The sequence below is a fragment of the Microcebus murinus genome, chromosome 19, assembly GCF_040939455.1.
Source record: "Microcebus murinus isolate Inina chromosome 19, M.murinus_Inina_mat1.0, whole genome shotgun sequence".
Lineage (NCBI taxonomy): Eukaryota > Metazoa > Chordata > Mammalia > Primates > Cheirogaleidae > Microcebus > Microcebus murinus.
The window spans coordinates 52,129,170-52,147,917 of record NC_134122.1 but is presented as its reverse complement, the minus strand read 5'-3'; the positions used below and the strand labels follow the sequence as shown (position 1 = coordinate 52,147,917).

Below are 18,748 nucleotides of genomic sequence, written 5' to 3'. Positions count from 1 at the left end.
ATGTAAGTTATATTTTAAGTCAAAGTAACCTCAGTAATTTAGTATCTTTACTTTTTAAAATTAAACATAGTGACTTTCATACATTAAAAATTATAAATACATAAAAATTTAATTAATCTAAATCTTTTTAAGACACATGCATCATTTCTAAAATGTTTTTAATATTAGCTTGAAAAAAACACTTGACAAACAGAAAAACTAACCTCAGGTCCTGTCTGTATAGTTAGAAAACTTTCCACAGCAGTCAAAGTACCTGAAAGAGTTAAGAGAATGGTAAAAGTAAAATCAAATAAGATTTTTTGATTATTTAGGCAGGATAAGTAAATAATAAACTATTCCTATTCACTCAGGGACCACGTTTACTAAGCCTACAGCTGATATAGTCAGAAAATCTGGACACATAACAGTTTTATTATATTTTTGTAAACAGACTTAAGAACCAGCTAAGGCCAGGTAACCTGTCAGAAAGAGCAGTTTAGCGTAAACTCTAACTGCTAGTACTGGCAAAATCTTTTCCAGTATTTAAACTGAAAAGACTAAGAATCTCCCTCAATAAGACAACAGTTTAGCTCACTCATTCTGGAAGACCCAAAAGACCACAGTTCTCAAAAGTAGATCTATGGGAATTATTCTGTTTTCAAATATGACAGCTTTCAAGAGGCTTATTAGTAGTGGCTTACAATGAATGCACACAAAAACTATCAACACACACTTTGTGATGGCTTATAAAATACTTAAAGCTGTTAAATGAAATAAAAATATAAGTATAAAATAAAAGTCAAAAACCAAAGCCAGAAAAAAGGGAGAAATTATATTAACCATGAAGACCCATATACAGCCATAGTGGATAAGTATTTAATTATTGAGTTGCTTAAGAATGGTAAGGCAAAAGAAAACCATAGTGGGGCCAGATATAGTGACTCAGGCCTGTAATCCTAGCATTCTGGGAGGCCAAGGTAGGAGGACCACTTAAGCCCAAAAGCTCAAGACCATCCTGAGCAACATAGTGAGACCCTGTGTCTACAAAAACTTTTTAAAAATTAGCCAGGCATGGTGGTGCGTGCTTGTAGACCCAGCTACTCGAGCAACTGAGGCAGAAGGATGGCTTGAGCCCAGGAGTTTGAGGTTGCAGTGAGCGATGATGACACCACTGCACTCTACTAGCCCAGGCAACAGAGCCAGACTCCGTCTCAAAAAAAAAAAAAAAAAGAAAGAAAGAAACAGAGAAAGAGAAAGAAAAGAAAAACATAATGGGCTAGCTAATTCTCAAAACCTGATAAAATAACCAGAGAATGTAACCTAGGCATGTGGCTCTGTGATCTAACCCTATCCAAAGAATATAGACAAACTAAAACAGTAATCTAATAAAATGTAGACCACCTGCATCAAAAATCAGCTGGAGTACTTGTTAAAATGCTGAAGGTTTCAGTAGTATCTGAAAAAAAACTTTCCTTACAAATTTAAAGTAATATTTTTCCCTTAAGAAAAAAAAGACCTATTCAAAATAACAAAAACTATCAAATATTTAGAAATAAACTCAATAAGAAATATATAGGATGATGATGATGAAACTCTAAACTTCACAGACTTTAAAGAATTTTTGTAATAAATGGAGATATACACTAGGTCCATGGATTGGAAGACTAAATATTTTAAAGATATTCAATTCACATTCCTCTTTTTAATGGGAGTGGTTCTAGTGTTTCACCATTAAGTATGGTGTTTGCTATTGTGTTCTGACATTTATTATGTAAGAAAGTATTCTTCTAAATTCCTAAAAATCTAAAATCAGTAAATGGCATGAGTTTTCAATTTTCAAGTCATTTATTGAGAGGGGGATATGTCTTTTTATCTCTGATCTTATGAAGTGGTGATTATATAACTTCCTAATGTTAAACCTGGGTATTAACACATCATTCTTTTTAAATGACATTGCATACATTCTTTTTTTTTTTTTTTACTCATTCAAGAGAACATGTATACATTCTTTTTTTGAGACATTCTTTTTTTGAGACATTCTGTTGCCTGGGCTAGAGTGGAGTGGAGTCATAGCTCACCCCAACCTCAAACTCCTGGGCTCAAGCAATCCTTCCACCTCAGCCTCCTGAGTAGCTGGGACTACAGGCACATGCTGCCACGCCTAGATAATTTTTTAAAAGTTTTTGTAGATATATAGTCTTCCTATGTTGCTAAAGCTGGTCTTAAATTCCTGTCTTCAAGTAATCCTCCCACCTTAGCCTCCCAAAATGCTGGGATTATGGGCATGAGCCACGGAGCCTGGCCACCATTGGGTATTTATTAAATTTTTACATCCATTTTCTTTTATTTTTTACTTCTAAGCCTTAGTTTGTCTATAAAACATTTTCTTTTTACTGCTAATTTCACAAGCAAGATTGATTTATAGTTTCTGTATGTATATACGATATCTTTGTTAGATAGGTTTCCTAGTTATGCTAACTTTCTGATATAAACAGGAGCACTTTCTACCTTTTTAAGCACTAGAATAGTTTATATGGTGCTGGAGTTACCTGTTTTAGGTCATATTCTAAATAAACACTTTTTAAATAAGCATGACATTAGTAGCTTCAATTGTTTTCCTGTAACAGTGATGATTTTCTCCATTCTTAAGTAATTATCTTCATTTTATAAATGGGGTGAAAAAAAGATGTCTACTTCTGTGTTCAATACATTCTAGCTTTGGTGGTTAAAAATTTAAAACCTTTTAATTATAATATATGTATAAATTATACTTTAAAATGTGTTAATTCCTAAACAAAGCAAGTTTGGATTTATAATGGCTGCCAAAGATTTTTTTCCAGAATTTTTTACAGCTCTAACTATAACTAAATTGAGACAATGGATGATTCCTCATTTTAAAACACTTGTAGTACTATCCACATCACAACAATAGTATTTTATTAAAAGTGTAGCTATACTAAAAACACTGAGTGACAAAGCAAAACCCTGTCTCTACAAAAAATTTTTTAAAAATTATCTGGGCATGGTGGTGCATACCTATAGTCCCAGTTACTCAGATGGTTACTCAGGTAAGACAGGAGGATTGCTTGAGCCCAGGAGTTTGAGGTCTCAGTGAGCTATGATAATGCCACTGCACTCTAGCCCAGGCAACAGAGTGAGACAGTGTCTCAAAAAAAAAAAAAAAAAAAAAACACCACAGATATAACAAAATATGTGTTTTAATATTACTCATTTATAGCTGTGTTTCTTTTCCCAACTAGATTTTAGTTCATCACAGTTACAAACACGAAACCCTTTTATTGTTAAATTTAATTATTGCTTATTTATCAATAATTACCATTCATTTTATTTCTGGTATATATTACTCCCAGATCTGCTGGAATGGAGTCAAAGCCACTGCTTCCAATGATATAAACCCCTTTTTCTGCAGCTTTTTCATGATACTTCCACTTCATTAATTCCAGAAACTAAAAAGTCCAGAACAAGAATCTGAATCAGAGCTATACAGAAACACCAATATTAAATGATTTCTCTTTAAAGACAAAGCAGTTAAACTTGGAAAATGCTGACCAATATTGCTCTGCAGCAAAATATTAACTGTCTCAATGTTTTTTTCACTTATTCAGCAAATACTGACTGAACATATATTGTGTGCCAGATGGTATGGGAGATATGGTTATCTGACTTAATGATACTGAATTTTTTAAGAATTATTTTTAAATGTAAAAGTAATACTTATAATAAAAATATTAAAAAACACAAAGAAAGCAAAAATAAATTACCCCAAATTGCATTACACAGATGAATATCAACAGATCTGTAACTATGCATATATATAAAGAAAGGCCAGGAAGGGAGGCAATGATAGAGGAGATAGGGGAATAATGTCTGTTCAAATCTTTTGCTTATTTTTAAAATTAGTTTTCTAGAATAGTTTTAGATTTACGGAAACACTGAATAGTAGAGAATTCCCATGTACTCTGAAACCCAGTTTCCCCATTAATGTATTTTACATTAACATTTGTTGTAATTAATGAACCAATATTGATACATTATTATTAACTAAAGTAAACAGTTTATTGAGATTTCATTTTTACCTAATGTCCTTTTTCTGTTTCAGGATCTCATCCCGGATACATTACATTTACTTGTCATCTCAGGTATCTCCTGAGGCTACTTTTGGATGTGACAGTTTCTCACACTTTGTTTTTAATGACCTTAACCATTTTGAGGAGTGCTGGCCAGGTATTTCATAAACTGCTCCTCTACTGGAATTTATTTCATGTTTTTCTCAGGATTAAACTGGATTAATGGATTTTGAGAGGAAGACTACAGCAGTAAAGTGCCATTCTCATTGCATCATATCAACGCAACATACTATCAATGTGATTCACCAGTTGTGATGTTGACCTTGAACACCAAGGCAAGGCAGTGTCTGCAGGTTTCTCCACTGTAAAATTATGCTCCCTGTCCCTGAGAGTGGAGTAGCTACATAAATTATTTGGAATTCTGCACTGAAAATTTGTCTCTTCTTATCCCTCTGTCCACTTTTTAAATGGGTTATGTGCATGTCTATTATTGACTTGTAAAAGTTCTTTCTGTATTCTGGACCTTTATTAGACTTTTTATATTACTTTTATGGTAGCTTTAAAGACAACTTACAAGCTTTTCACTATTTTCTATGTTCTGGGATATTTTAAGTAACATAGAAATTGTTTTTTTCTTTTTTTTAATTCACGTTTCCTACCTATTCTTTTATCAATTTTGGTAATTTACACCTTCCTAGTATTTTCCAATATACATTACCAATTGATAAACTCTAAGCACGTATCATATTGGCACACTGATGACAATAATCAATAGAGACTACATAGACATATGAGGTTACCATTTTAAAGGTATTAGTGTAGCTTAGTGACTATTAACACATTACTTCCTGCAGTCAGGCAAACCTCAAGTCCTAGTTCTTCTATTTACTATGTGCATGACTATTAGCAAGTTACTTAACCTTCCTTAACCTTTAATTTCCTCATCTATATAAAAAGGAAGAAGGCTGGGTATTGGTGGCTCTTGCCTGTAATCCCAGCACTGGGGGACCAAGGTGGGAGAATCACTAGGGCCAGGAGTTCAAGACCAGCCTGGTTGACATAGTGAGATCCCATCTCTACAAAACATTTAAAAAAAAAAAATTAGCCAGGCATGGTGGTGCGAGCCTGTAGTCCCAGCTACTTGGGAGGCTGAGGCAAGAGGATTACTTGAACCCAAGAATTCAAGGTTATAATCATCTATGATCACACCCCTGCACTCAAGCCTGGGTGACAGAGTGAGACTGTCTCTCAAAACAAATAAAATAAATAAATAAAAATAACAATAAAAAACTGCTTAGCACCATTTTGGGCAAATGATAAGCATTCAATAAATATGAATGCTAAAAATTTTTAGGTTGAGGGGATTTTACATTTTCTAAAATGTTATCAAGGAGCCCAATTTTAAAAAGGGAATTCAAAATGAAAATTACAAAAGTGAAATTCAGATATAAAATAGTATACTGTTTTAATTAATTCAATTTGCAGCATAAAGTAGTAATAGCTGCAAAAATCAGCATATCCTATATACTAAGGACCTAAGAAACAAATTCAAGAAAACTGATGCTAAAAATCTTACCAATAGTGCTCTCCTTCAAGATATCATGGGAATACCATAGAAATATCATCTCTAAACACTAGAAAGGAGCCGTCAACTTCTAAATGCCTAAAAGTTACACTAAATATTTTCTACTTCATTAATAAGAAAATCATGTGTTGTTAATTCTATGTTTTTTTCCTTTCCATTTTATATACCTGAGGTTCTCCACAGATGTCGACACAACTGGTTCCATTTTCAATACATGCTTTTACTACAGGTTCTCCATAAAATCGATACTGGGAGGAAAAGAAAGCCAACAGGTTACTCTTTCTTGACAAGTTTAAATGAATGAAATGCCATTTAATCTTAGAAATCAAATGTTTCAAACTCCTGACCTTAAGTGATCCTCCTGCCTCGGCCTCTGAGGGTGCTAGGATTACAGGCGTGAGCCACCACGCCCAGCTGAAATCAAATGTTAATAAACACTTTGGGAGGCCAAGCCAGGAGGATTGCTTGAGCCCAGGAGTTTGAGGTTGCTGTGAGCTAGGCTGACGCCAATTGTACCCTAGCCTGGGTGACAGAGTGAGATCCTGTCTCAGGGAAAAAAAAAAGTAAAGTAGCCTAAAGATAAACTGAGAAAGTAAGATAACTGCAGTATACCACCTTTCACAATGTAAACAAATAATAACATGATGGAATTACAGGGGAATATATGCTTACCTCTAACTAAAGAAAAAAATCAAAGTTTTATAGAAAAAGTGATTTACTTAAGTTGAATCTTCAAGAAGAATAAGGGTTTGCCAAGAAAAAGAAACATCCAGAAAAAGGAAAAAGTATATGTAAAGGTGTAAGAAAGGGGAACTATTCTGCTACTTGAAGCATGTGGCAGTTAAGCAGGAAATAGCAAAAGATGAGTCTGGAAAGAAATGCTAGGGCCAGATCAGGAAGCACGACAAAGTGCCATGCTAGTAAGTTTGAACTTTATCTTTTCTAGCTTACTAGGCTCTCCTGGAGGGTTTTAAACAGGACAGTGGAATAAGATTTATGGCACAGACATATCACTCTGCCTGTAGTACTGGAAAATGAAACTAGAGGAAGGTAAGAAAGGATGAACGACTAAGGAGGTGGCAGAATGTACTAAGGATGAGATATATAGTTCTAAAAACGCAGAAATGATTGAACTTCTTGACTAGGTAGGCTGGACATGGGGGCCAAAAGTTAGTGGTACTATTAGCCAAAATAAAAACAAACAAAAACCAGGAAGAGAAGGTTTGTGGAAGATAAATTTAATACTGAACAGAGTAGATATTCTGAGCCTGTATGATATTAGAGCTCCCAAATTATTTGTTGCTCAAACTGAAGGAATTAAAATAAAAATTTTAGGCTGGGCGTGGTGGCTCACACCTGTAATCCTAGCATTCTGGGAGGCCAAGGCAGGCAGATCGCTTGAGGTCAGGAGTTCAAAACCCGCCTGAGCAAGAGCAAGACCCCGTCTCTACTATAAATAGAAAGAAATGAATTGGCTAACTAACATATATAGAAAAAATTAGCTGGGCATGCTGGCACATGCCTGTAGTTCCAGCTACTGGGGAGGCTGAGGCAGGAGGATTGCTTGAGCCCAGGAGTTTGAGGTTGCTGTGAGCTAGGCTGACACCACGGCACTCACTCTAGCCTGGGCAACAGAGCGAGACTCTGTCTCAAAAAAAATAAATAAATAAAAATAAAATAAAATAAAATTTTAGGCTGGGTATGGTTGCTCATACCTTTAATTCTAACACCTAGGCATGCTGAAGCAGAAGGATGGCTTGAGGTCAAGAGTTCAAGACCAGTCTGAGCAAGAATGAGACCTATCTCTACAAAAAACAGAAAAATTAACCAGGCATGGTGGCATGTGCCTGTAGTCCCAGCTACTCAGGAGCCCAAGGCAGGAGGGTCACTGGAACACAGGAGTTTAAGGTTGCAGTGAGCTATGATAACACCACTGCACGCTAGCCTGGGAGACAGAGCAATACCCTGTCTAAAAAAATTTAAAAATTAAATTAAAATAATATTAAATAAAATCAAAATTTTAATGTATAATAGCTAACATGTCAGAATTCAGTCCCATTTCAAAAGAAGCATGACAAATCTTTTCCTTTGTGAAGAAAGGGTAAGAAGCACAAACAACTCTGCTTTTCTCATTCCTGGCAGCAAAAGAGGAAATCATTTCTTTTTTCCAGTCTTTAAGAAACAAGTAAAGGAACACTTAAAATCTAGGGCAATGCAAGGATTGACCTTTACAAGTAGGTAAAATGGGCTGTCCTCTTTACCTAACTCCATGGCCTCACTCCTCTTATTAAGAATGGCAGATGATGCTGAAATTATTGGACTTAGGGAAATATATTAAACTGTTGTTCCTTCCCTGCCATTAACTAACCACATAAAATTAGTGAGGAATTTAACTTCTGAGGTAATGTGGTATAATGGAACAAACAAGGGCTTTCAAGGGAGCAAGACCCAAGTTCACACCTTCAATCCATCATCTACTGGCTATATGAATTTAATTACAAATCACTTAAATGGACTACTACATGAACAAAATGTACATTTTTTTTTTTTTTTTGAGACAAAGTCTCACTTTGTTGCCCAGGCTAGAGTGAGTGCCGTGGCATCAGCCTAGCTCACAGCAACCTCAAACTCCTGGGCTCAAGCAATCCTTCTGCCTCAGCCTCCCGAGTAGCTGGGACTACAGGCATGCGCCACCATGCCTGGCTAATTTTTCTATATATATTAGTTGTCCAATTGATTTCTTTCTATTTATAGTAGAGACAGGGTCTTGTTCTTGCTCAGGCTGGTTTTGAACTCCTGACCTCAAGCGATCCACCCGCCTCGGCCTCCCAGAGTGCTAGGATTACAGGCGTGAGCTACCTCGTCTGGCCTAAACATTTTAAACACACATAAAATGGGCCAGGTGCAGTGGCTCACGTCTGTAATCCTAGCACTCTGGGAGGCTTAGGCCAGAGGATCATTTAAGCTCAGGAGTTGAAGACCAGCCTGAGCAAGAGTGAGACCTCGTCTCTACTAGAAACAGAAAGACATTAATTGGCCAACTAAAAATATAAGAAAAAATTAGCCGGGCATGGTGGCACATGCCTGTAGTCCCAGCTACTCAGGAGGCTGAGGCAGAAGGATTGCTTGAGCCCAGGAGTTTGAGGTTGCTGTGAGCTAGGCTGACGCCATGGCACTCTAGTCCAGGCAACAGAGTGACATTCTGTCTCAAAAAATAAAAAAAATAAATAAATAATAAAAAAATAAACACATAAAATAGAAATAAAGTTGAGATTTAAAATGAAGTGAAAGTTTGATTTTCTTTCTGCACCCAATGGACACAGTCTTGGGTAATCCTTAGGGTTTGCACATACCTACTTTAAAACTCATCTGCAGCTTTCTTTGGCTGGTTCCTTGGTTATTTTACTTCAAATTTCTCAAGTTGGCCAGTATTCTACCTGAGTCACATGCTGGTTACTCAGTCCCACCCCAGACCCCCTGAATCAGGCTTTCTGAGGCAGACTCCAGTAACCTGCATTTTAAATAAGCCTTTCAGGTGATTCTTACACACTTTAAAGATGGAGAATCACTGCCCCAGACATTCTCGTGTAAAATCTCACCTAAACTCTCAACTTCAACACCAGGGACAGTGGAAGTGCTGGTGACTTCCAACCTCCATCTCCAGAGCTGCTTATCAGCAGCTCCTTATCATTCATCTCCTCGTCAGATCACTGATAAGGTTTCCTTATCTGCAGTTTTTTATTAGAATGGTCAGTCCAAAACTGAATTCATCATTTCCCCCCAACCCTGTTTCTTCACCTCTGCTTCTTAGCACATGCTTGGAAGTGTAGCCTCTAGTCCAGCCTGCCTGGGTCCCACTTCTAACATCTTTTCTGATAGACTCAAAGAGGGAAGACTCTCAGACAAAACTGTACAAATGGCTGAATAGCACAGCGGTCTAGAGCAGCGGTCCCCAATCTTTTTGACACCACAGAGTGGTTTCGTGGAAGACAGTTTCTCCATGGAATGGGGCGAGGGATGGGGGCGGTGCAATGCCGCCCCAGCTCCAAGTCAGATCATCAGGCCTTGGACTCTGACATCGAGCGCCCTACCTGGATCTGGATCCCGCACATGCAGTCTGCATTGAGGTTCCGGTTCCTATGAGGGTCGGAGGCTGCCACTGATCTGACACTGGAGGGGCTCGCTGGGTGATGCGAGCTAGGGGAGAGGCTGTGGGTGTAGGTGGGGCTTTGCTAGATCACTGTCGTTTGCCTCCTGCTGTGCGGCCAGGTTCCTGGCAGCCTGGGGACTGATCCGCCATCCAGGGGTTGGGGAACACAGGTCGAGAGCATGGGCTTAAATCCAGGCTCTCTGCACATACTACCGTGTTTCCCTGAAAATAAGACCTAACCATAAAATAAGCCTTAGCAGGATTTCTGAGCATTTGCGCAATATAAGCCCCCCAAAATAAGACCTAGTGATGCTAGTGATGGGCGTGGCTACGCAGCCTGTCTGCACAACCCATGCATTTCCTTGAAGATCGGTAAAGATGAGCAGCCATTCTCATCTGCCCCATGAGAGCTCTATTGCTCGACATGAGAGATTGGGGCCAATGGTTCTAAACGAAATAGAGTCACAAGACATTCAGGATGGAATTCGGGGTTTGGAGAGTGATGATGATGTTCCAGAAGATGACTTAACTATATTTGAATCAATGTAGACTGCTGTACCGTACTTAAAAAAAATAACACATCCCCTGAAAATAAGCCCTAGGGTGTCTTCTTGAGGAAAAATAAATATAAGACCCTGTCTTATTTTCGGGGAAACACAGTAGCTGTGTGACCTTGGGCAAGTCACTTTACCTAAGCTTTGAATGCTTCATCAAAAAAAATGGGGATAATAATAACACCTGGCCGGGCGCGGTGGCTCACGCCTGTAGTCCTAGCTCTCTGGGAGGCCGAGGCATGCGGATTGCTCGAGTTAAGGAGTTCGAAACCAGCCTGAGCAAGAGCGAGACCCCGCCTCTACTATAAATAGAAAGAAATTAATTGGCCAACTAAAAATATATACAAAAAATCAGCTGGGCATGGTGGCGCATGTCTGTAATCCCAGCTACTTGGGAGGCTGAGGCAGGAGGATCGCTTGAGCCCGGGAGTTTGAGGTTGCTGTGAGCTAGGCTGACGCCACAGCACTCACTCTAGCCCAGGCAACAAATCGAGACTCTGTCTCAAAAAAAAAAAAAACAAAACACCTACTTCACTGGGTTGTTTTGAGGATGAGATAAGGGAATACAAAGAGTTTAACACAGTGCCACATTCATGGCATTCAGATTTATTCTTTTTATTATTAATGGCATTACTCTCCACACAATTCTCAGGTTAAAACCTGGAATCTTTCATTCTGCCTATCCTAGAAATCATAAATTTTTATCAAATTAGTTCACAAAAATATCTCCTAAAAATATCTTAAATCATCTTAAATCAGTTCCTTTTCCCCTATAGTTCAGACTATAGCCCAGGGGTCCTCAAACTTTTTAAACAGAGGGCCAGTTCACTGTCTCTCAGACCGTTGGAGAGCTGGACTATAGTTTCAAAAAAACTATGAACAAATTCCTATGCACACTGCACATATCTTATTTTGAAGTAAAAAAACAAACAGGCAAAAACACCCGCATGTGGCCCACGGCCTGTAGTTTGAGGATGCCTGCTAACCTCTCATTTAATTTACTACAAACAGCCTCTAACTGGTTTCACTGCAGCCAATTTAGCCCGCCCCACCTCCAAAGAAATACTAAATTGTTATTCTAAAATAAAAATCAGATGTCACCATTCCTCCTGCCCCACCCCTATAAATACATCCACTCTTAAAATCCTTCACCAGGCGGCGAGGTGGCTCACGCCTGTAATCCTAGCACTCTGGGAGGCCGAGGCGGGCAGATTGGTCGAGGTCAGAGTTCGAAATCAGCCTGAGCAAGAGTGAGACCCCGTCTCTACTATAAATAGAAAGAAATTAATTGGCCAACTAAAAATATATATACAAAAAATTAACCAGGCATGGTGGCCTGGTTAATTAACCTCCCAGCTACTCTGGAGGCTGAGGCAGCAGGACTGCTTGAGCCCAGGAGTTTGAGGTTGCTGTGAGCTAGGCTGACGCCACAGTACTCACCCTAGCCTGGGCAACAAAGTGAGACTCTGTCTCAAAAAAAAAAAAAAAAAAAATCCTTCACCAGCTCTCCAATGCCTATAGTATACAAGATAAAGTCTAAACTACTTAGCATGTCACAAAACATCCTGAAGCATCATGTCAGGTCCTTAATTCCATGTTCCAACAGTTCTAAACTCCCCATTGTTCCCCGAACTGCTGCTGCTTCATGCCCAGTGCATTTGCTTCTACCACCTGGAACATCCTCCCTCCCTTCCATGCCTGCCTGGCTAACTCCCAAATCCTCCAGGCTCAGCCTCAGAGCCTCAGGTTCACTTCTCATGACTCAGCTAGTCAGTTCATCTACAAGTACTGGCAAGCTGCAGTGAAGTATTAATGAGCTTTTTTTCCTTCTGGAAAAAGTGCACATTTTCCTATTTGCCATAGTCCATCCATTCCTTACACTGTATTTTGTCACACCTGGCCCATTTTTCTTTTGCGTAATCTGATGTTGAGACTTCTCACTAACTTATCCCTATTTTATTATGTTATTAGATTTTTCTCTGCTTAGTATCCTGTGCTTGAATGAGATAAGTGAACAGGGTCAGTGTAGCAATCCTTCATCTCAGAGGGGACATTTCTCCCCTGTGAACCCAATTAGCTTAGAGGTCAAAATTGCAATTCTGCTCTCAATGTTCAATCCAGCAGTCTCCCAAGCAGGTGTGCTTTCCCCAAGGGATACACAAAATGATCTACTTAGTGTGGAAGTGAATATTGGAACTTTCATTTATGCTAATTTTTATAGGAAACAAAAAGAAAAAACTGAAGTTTTATTAATAGTTAACATATGAATTGGCTATGGCACATTCAATGGGCCATGTGAAGTAGCCTTGTATTAAATATAGGATACAACAGGTATCCTGAGGAGGCTGTGGGAGAGTTCCACAACCTAGAGGGGGCCATAGTGACATCCTCATTCATTTACTCATTTTCAGTATACTGCAACCTAATGTTTGAACGAGGTTGCTGAGTTTCTAAGGCTTGAACTCTAACACCTCAGACATTTAGCAGGAAGAGGATAAAAAAAATCTGACAAAGACTTTTAGGATGAAACTGGCGGACAGGAATAAACTAGGGGAAAGTGAGAATGCAGAAGCCAAGGAGAAATCAAGTAGATCAAATGTTAAAAGCTTTGATTAAGATGAGAACTGAGAATTGATGACTAAATTTGACAGGATGGGACCTTGGCAGAGTAGTTTCATTAGAGTAGGGAGGATAATAAAAGCCTGACAAGGCTATTTTAGAGCAGAAAGTGAGGAAGTAGAGATAGTAAGTAATGAGAATTCAAGGAGTTTTGCTAAAAAAAAAAAAAAAAAAAAAAGGTGGGGTGGGGCACCCCAAAGATGGAATAGTTAGAGGGATATGTGGAATAAAGAGAAATTTTTTTAAAGATGGGAGATACAATCACATATTTAAATGCTGATAGACTCTAGAGGTAGAGGCAGGAAGATTGCATGAGGCCAGTAGTTTGAGACCAGCCTGGACAATATAGTGAGACCCTTGTCTCATATCTACATACATACATAAATACTTATAGAAATAATTCAGTAAAGAGAGAAAATTGATAACAAGAAAATGTGTAACTATAGAGTCTTCAAATACCGTGACCAATAGAACAGGAGCAGTTTTCTCTTGTAAGAAGAGCTAAGGCAGAGTACAGGGCACAATTCAGGTAGGCAGACAGGAAAAAAAAAAAAGAAATAAAATCATGAGATAAGAGAGAAAGATGGGATGCTAGAAGTGTGAGGAAAAGGAAGTTGTAAAACTGCTTCATTCTACTTCAGTGCTGTAGGGAAAAAAAAAAAAAAAAAGAAAAAAGAAAAAAAAAACTGCTTCAGAGAGTAGGGAGGAATAGCCAAGGGAAATACAGCAGAATTGCTGTAGGTGCTAAGCACCACATCAAGTTCATAACCACACATTTGGAAGTGTGACCACTCAGCATGGGGATGTACTTTTCTCTAGCCACACTGGGTTACTCATGTTCAAGTGAACAGTAAGCAGAGTGTTAGAATAACCAGGGTTGGGGTTTTTCTAAAAGCAAGGGAGCTGGTTGAGGGTGTACAGTACACACTGATTATAGCAATGGACCCAACGGATAGAATCTAAGCTCATTAAGAATAAGATAAATTAGCCGGCGCGGTGGCTCACGCCTGTAATCCTAGCACTCTGGGAGGCCGAGGCGGGCAGATTGCTCAAGGTCAGAAGTTCAAGACTACCTACCCTGAGCAAGAGTGAGACCCTGTCTCTACTAAAAATAGAAAGAAATTAATTGGCCAACTAAAAATATATAGAAAAAATTAGCCAGGCATGGTAGCGAATGCCTGTAGTCCTAGCTACTCAGGAGACTGAGGCAGTAGGATTGCTTGAGCCCAGGAGTTTGAGGTTGCTATGAGCTAGGCTGACGCCACGGCACTCTAGCCTAGGCAACAGAGTGAGACTCTGTCTTAAAAAAAAAAAAAGAATGAGATAAATCTAAAAAATTTTATTCTTTCATAACAATTCAAAAACTTTTTTGTTCTCAATAAGAAAAATGAATATTTCCGATGCTTAACCAAATGTCATGCAAATTGTGACAGCTTCTTCAGATCAGTAAATGTAACCAACATGTACCTTGTTACACAGGCCAGTGGCCTAGAAGTCATCCTTGATATCTCTCTCTCATATCCAGTAGCAAAAGCTGTTCTCCTTTCAAAATATACTCTGAACCTAACCACTTTTCACCACCTCTACCACTACTTCTCTGGTGCTTGTCTTGCTTGGACCATTCTACTGTAGGTCCCTTATCTATTTTTTCTCTCACAAGCCAAACAACTTCAAAATTAAATCAGATCATGCCTTTGCTCTGGAGCATTCAATGACTTTTTGTCACACTTAGAAGAAAATCCAAATCCTGACCATGGCCTGTAAGACCAGACCTAGCTCGTGGGTATCTCTCCAATTTACTTTCTGGCTCTCTGCCCTGCTCCCTGGGTCAGCCATGCTGGCTTCTCAAACATTCCTCAGTCCTCTTATTTCAGGACCTTTGCACCTGCTCTCACTGGAATACCTTATCCTCCAATATTCAGCAAAGATCTGAATGAACTCTCTCATTTCAGTCAGATCTCTGATCAAACGTCAATTCCTCACAGAAACCTTTCCTGATCATCCATGTAAAAAACACTGACAATTTCTTTATTTCCTTTCTCTGCTCCATTTTTCTTCAAAGCATTTATCACTATCTACTTGTTTTTCTGTCTTGTTTTTCTGTCTCCCCCACAAGAATGTAATCTCCAAGGGGGGATTATCTGTTTTGTTTACCACTGTGTCCCAGGTGTAAACATTCAATAAATATTGAATAAATGAATTAGTACTTTTTAGTACTTTTGTGCATATTTTTAACATATATATTTGTATAGTAAAACATGAATATAATTTATAAATAAATAAAAAATATATTGACGGTACACACTCAAACATTTTTTACTGCAGGGGCATACTATACAGTAAAAAATAGGAAAAAAAAGTCTGGCTATCATAACTGCAGCCAATGAAGAAACAAACCAGGATACATTCCCTGAGTAGAGTCACAGCCAGCCTGTCACTGCCCCTCTCAGGAGACTTTGGTTATAACTACTCCTCACAAGAAGAAAAAACTTCCCATATGGGGTTAAGGCCTTCAACCAACTCTTCTGTCCTCTGCCCTTATGTTCCTCTAGAATACAAAACACCAGATTTTGCTAGAAATGAATGCATTGTTTGTTCTGATACAAAGAAGGGTTGATTACTTACTGGTCCTACACAATTGAGGACAATCGTCGCCTGTTTAGCCATTTCATCAAGTGAGGCTGGATTAGTGATATCACAAATGATTATTCCAACTTCAGACAATAGTGTTGGTCTTCCTAAAATAAATAAATAATAAATAATTTAAAGAAAATCTTGGAATAGTGTTATTTAATAGATCTTCCAGATCTTTTTATAGTAATCAGTGACAGCAAATTACTAAATATACTGAAAGTTGATTCCCCCTCTCAAACAAAAGATAAAACTGTTTTTAGGCCGGGCGTGGTGGCTCACGCCTGTAATCCTAGCACTCTGGGAGGCCGAGGCGGGCGGATTGCTTGAGGTCAGGAGTTCAAAACCAGCCTGAGCAAGAGCGAGACCCCGTCTCTACTATAAATAGAAAGAAAATTAATTGGCCAACTAATATATATAGAAAAAATTAGCCGGGCATGGTGGCGCATGCCTGTAGTCCCAGCTACTCGGGAGGCTGAGGCAGCAGGATTGCTTGAGCCCAGGAGTTTGAGGTTGCTGTGAGCTAGGCTGACGCCATGGCACTCACTCTAGCCTGGACAACAAAGCAAGACTCTGTCTCAAAAAAAAAAAACTGTTTTTAATCAGGTAATAAAAAAGGAAAAGGCTGGGAGGCTGAAGCAGAAGGATGGCTTGAGGCCAGGAGTTCAAGATCAGCCTGGGTGACAGTCAGATCTCTATCTCACTAAAAAAATTTTTTTTTAATTTGCGGGTCTATAGTCCCCGCTACTTGGGAGGCAGAGGCAGGATTGCTTGAGCCCAAGAGTTTGCTTTTTTTTTTTTTTTTTTTTTAAGACTAGTCAAGTGCAGTAGTGAGGAGGGGGGAAAGTAGTAGAACAAGGAGTTCAATCTGTAACTGACTGTGAACAATCACGTGAGATAACTCACTACCTTCGGACCAGCCAAGCCCAAGAGTTTGAGGTTGCAGTGAGCTACGATGATGCCCCTGCAACTGTGTGGGCAACAAAGTAAGATCCTGTCTCAAGGAAAAAAAAAAAAAAAAAAGGAAAACACTATGAGGAAAATAGAGTTAATACTGAGAGTTACTAGAAAACATTTCTAACCTTTAAAAAATCATCTAACATAAGCAATGTGTAAATAACACTGTGTAACATGACAATTTTACAATCAAGTTTCAATGCTGAGTAGATGAGTGTGTGTGCTGGCTTCCTCTCCACCAAGAAATTTATATCATAAAAATAGTTTTTCATCAACTACTAAATGATTACATATGATTCAATTATAGGAGATGGAGGGGGTTTGTTAACATTGAAATCATGACAACAAAAGAGAATTCTGTGTGAAAACCACTCTCTATATAAAAATATGTAGGCTTATAATAGGAAATAATTAGAATTAACTGACTCAATAGAGCAATGCAGGTTTTGATGGGTCAAGGTGTACTTCCTACAATAACTTGATTTGGGCATTACAAATGGTATATAACTAGTCTGTACCTGCATGGTGTTGAGCAGGAAAAAGAAATAGGAGAACATATTTTAGTAGAGAAATTACTTCTTTTGGAAAAATAAAGACCAAAACACTCTTTGGTTAAGATTCTGTGTGTGGGTAGTGGCAATACTAAGAGTTACAGGAGAGTCCAGCCTACATGGTATCTTCTGTACATATCCACAAAGAAAAGATCCTATATCTCCACTATAAATAGGGCTCTGTGTGAAATTATAAGATTAAACAGAAAGAATGTAGTACACCCAGAACTCTTAACAGCTATTTGTCTGTATGAGGAGTCCAGGGTGGAGAATTAACAGCCAAATTTAAAGGCTATCCAGTCCTAAGTTAGACGTCTCCCCCAACCATGAAGGTAGGGTCTGTGTCTGTCACCTTTCTCTCCCACTCTGCAACCCCAGCACTTAGGACAGGACGTAGCATGGAAAAGACCACCCAGTAAATATATGCTGCATGAATGCTGAAAGAGTAAGTAAACGTCCAAACCAGAAACACAAACTTTTTTTTGATGACGAATATTTCCTACAAGTAAAAAACTTCTTTTAAAAAATTTTTAAACAAAAGCCACAACAACGTTATAGTAAAACTCGATAAACTTTCTCTCCTGTCCCCAAAACACAAGGCAAAGGGAAGTACAAGCAATCTTGAAGAAACAACACCCGACTTTCCTATCGGACCAAACAACAAGAAATGTTCAAACCCAACAGGTGTCCCTGCTCTGGAGCAGGACGGAGCAGAGAAAGGGACAACGAAAGGTCTTGACTATATTTCGCCAGGAGGGCCTTCCAAACTGAGGGAGAAATTTGAGAGCGGGGAAGAGGAGAAAAAATATTATTTTAAAAATGTTTTTAAATTTGAGGGTGGAACAAAGCCATGACAATATCTGAAAGATCCCTCTCCTCCTCCGGCCTCATGCAGGGCTGGGGGCGACGGAGGGCGCGCCCCCGGAGGAGAAACGCCCGTTTCAGGCGACGTCGAGTCCTCTGCCGGGTCGGGGGCTCCGAGGAGGCTGCGCCGCCCGCCGCGAAGCCCCGTCCCTCCCCGCCCCCTTTACCCAGCTTCGTGGCAGCCCGCTCCAGCACTCGCTGCAGCCTCTCCCGACAGCGGCCCGCCACGGCCCAGGGCAGTTGGGAGCTTCGCTCCGGGTCCGCCTGCTCCCGGGCCACCTCCTCGGTCACGAACTGGCCGGTGAAGCCAGAGGCGCCGAACACCACCAGGTGGAAAGGCCTCTGCTCGGTCGCCATGACGAGTCCACAGCGAGCCGCGGCCCGGGGCGGGCTGAGTCCACGGCGCCTGCGCCTCAGGCAGCGACCCCAGTACCGGGCGCAGCAACCGCCTCCGTCTTGGCAGCCGCCGTCGCCGCCACTTGCGCGCCGCGCTCCCTTCACCCCACGCGCGCCGCCGCGCCGGGGCCGCGCCCACGGCCACGCCCACGCCGCCTCGCGCGCCGGCCGCCGCCGCGCCGCTTCCGGGTCCGGGGGCTTTGGCCGGGAGGCTGCGCCGGGCCGCGGCTGGGGCTGCGGGGCCGCTGCTGGGGCTGGCAGGGGCGGGCGGCGGCCCATGGCTCCCTCCTAGCGTTTGTCCTGCACTGCTCTGAGCGTCCGAGGCGCCTCATCTTCTAGCCGTCCGGGAGGCTGGAGGAGGCGGCAGCCGGTTA

General features: G+C 40.1%; 1 protein-coding gene across 1 annotated transcript in view; it reads right to left on the bottom strand.

Moving 5' to 3' along the window:
- The window catches only part of SCCPDH (saccharopine dehydrogenase (putative)), a 33,524-nt gene extending 14,996 nt beyond the window's left edge, over positions 1-18,528 (bottom strand). The window contains exons 1-5 of the mRNA XM_012751206.3: positions 18,146-18,528; positions 15,601-15,713; positions 5,820-5,900; positions 3,317-3,446; positions 204-253 (exon numbers count right to left, since the gene is read on the bottom strand). Of these exons, the coding sequence (XP_012606660.3) occupies positions 204-253; positions 3,317-3,446; positions 5,820-5,900; positions 15,601-15,713; positions 18,146-18,335 (564 nt within the window). The 5' untranslated portion in view covers positions 18,336-18,528. The remainder of the gene's footprint in view (positions 1-203; positions 254-3,316; positions 3,447-5,819; positions 5,901-15,600; positions 15,714-18,145) is intronic.
- Between the last annotated feature and the right edge of the window lie 220 nt (positions 18,529-18,748).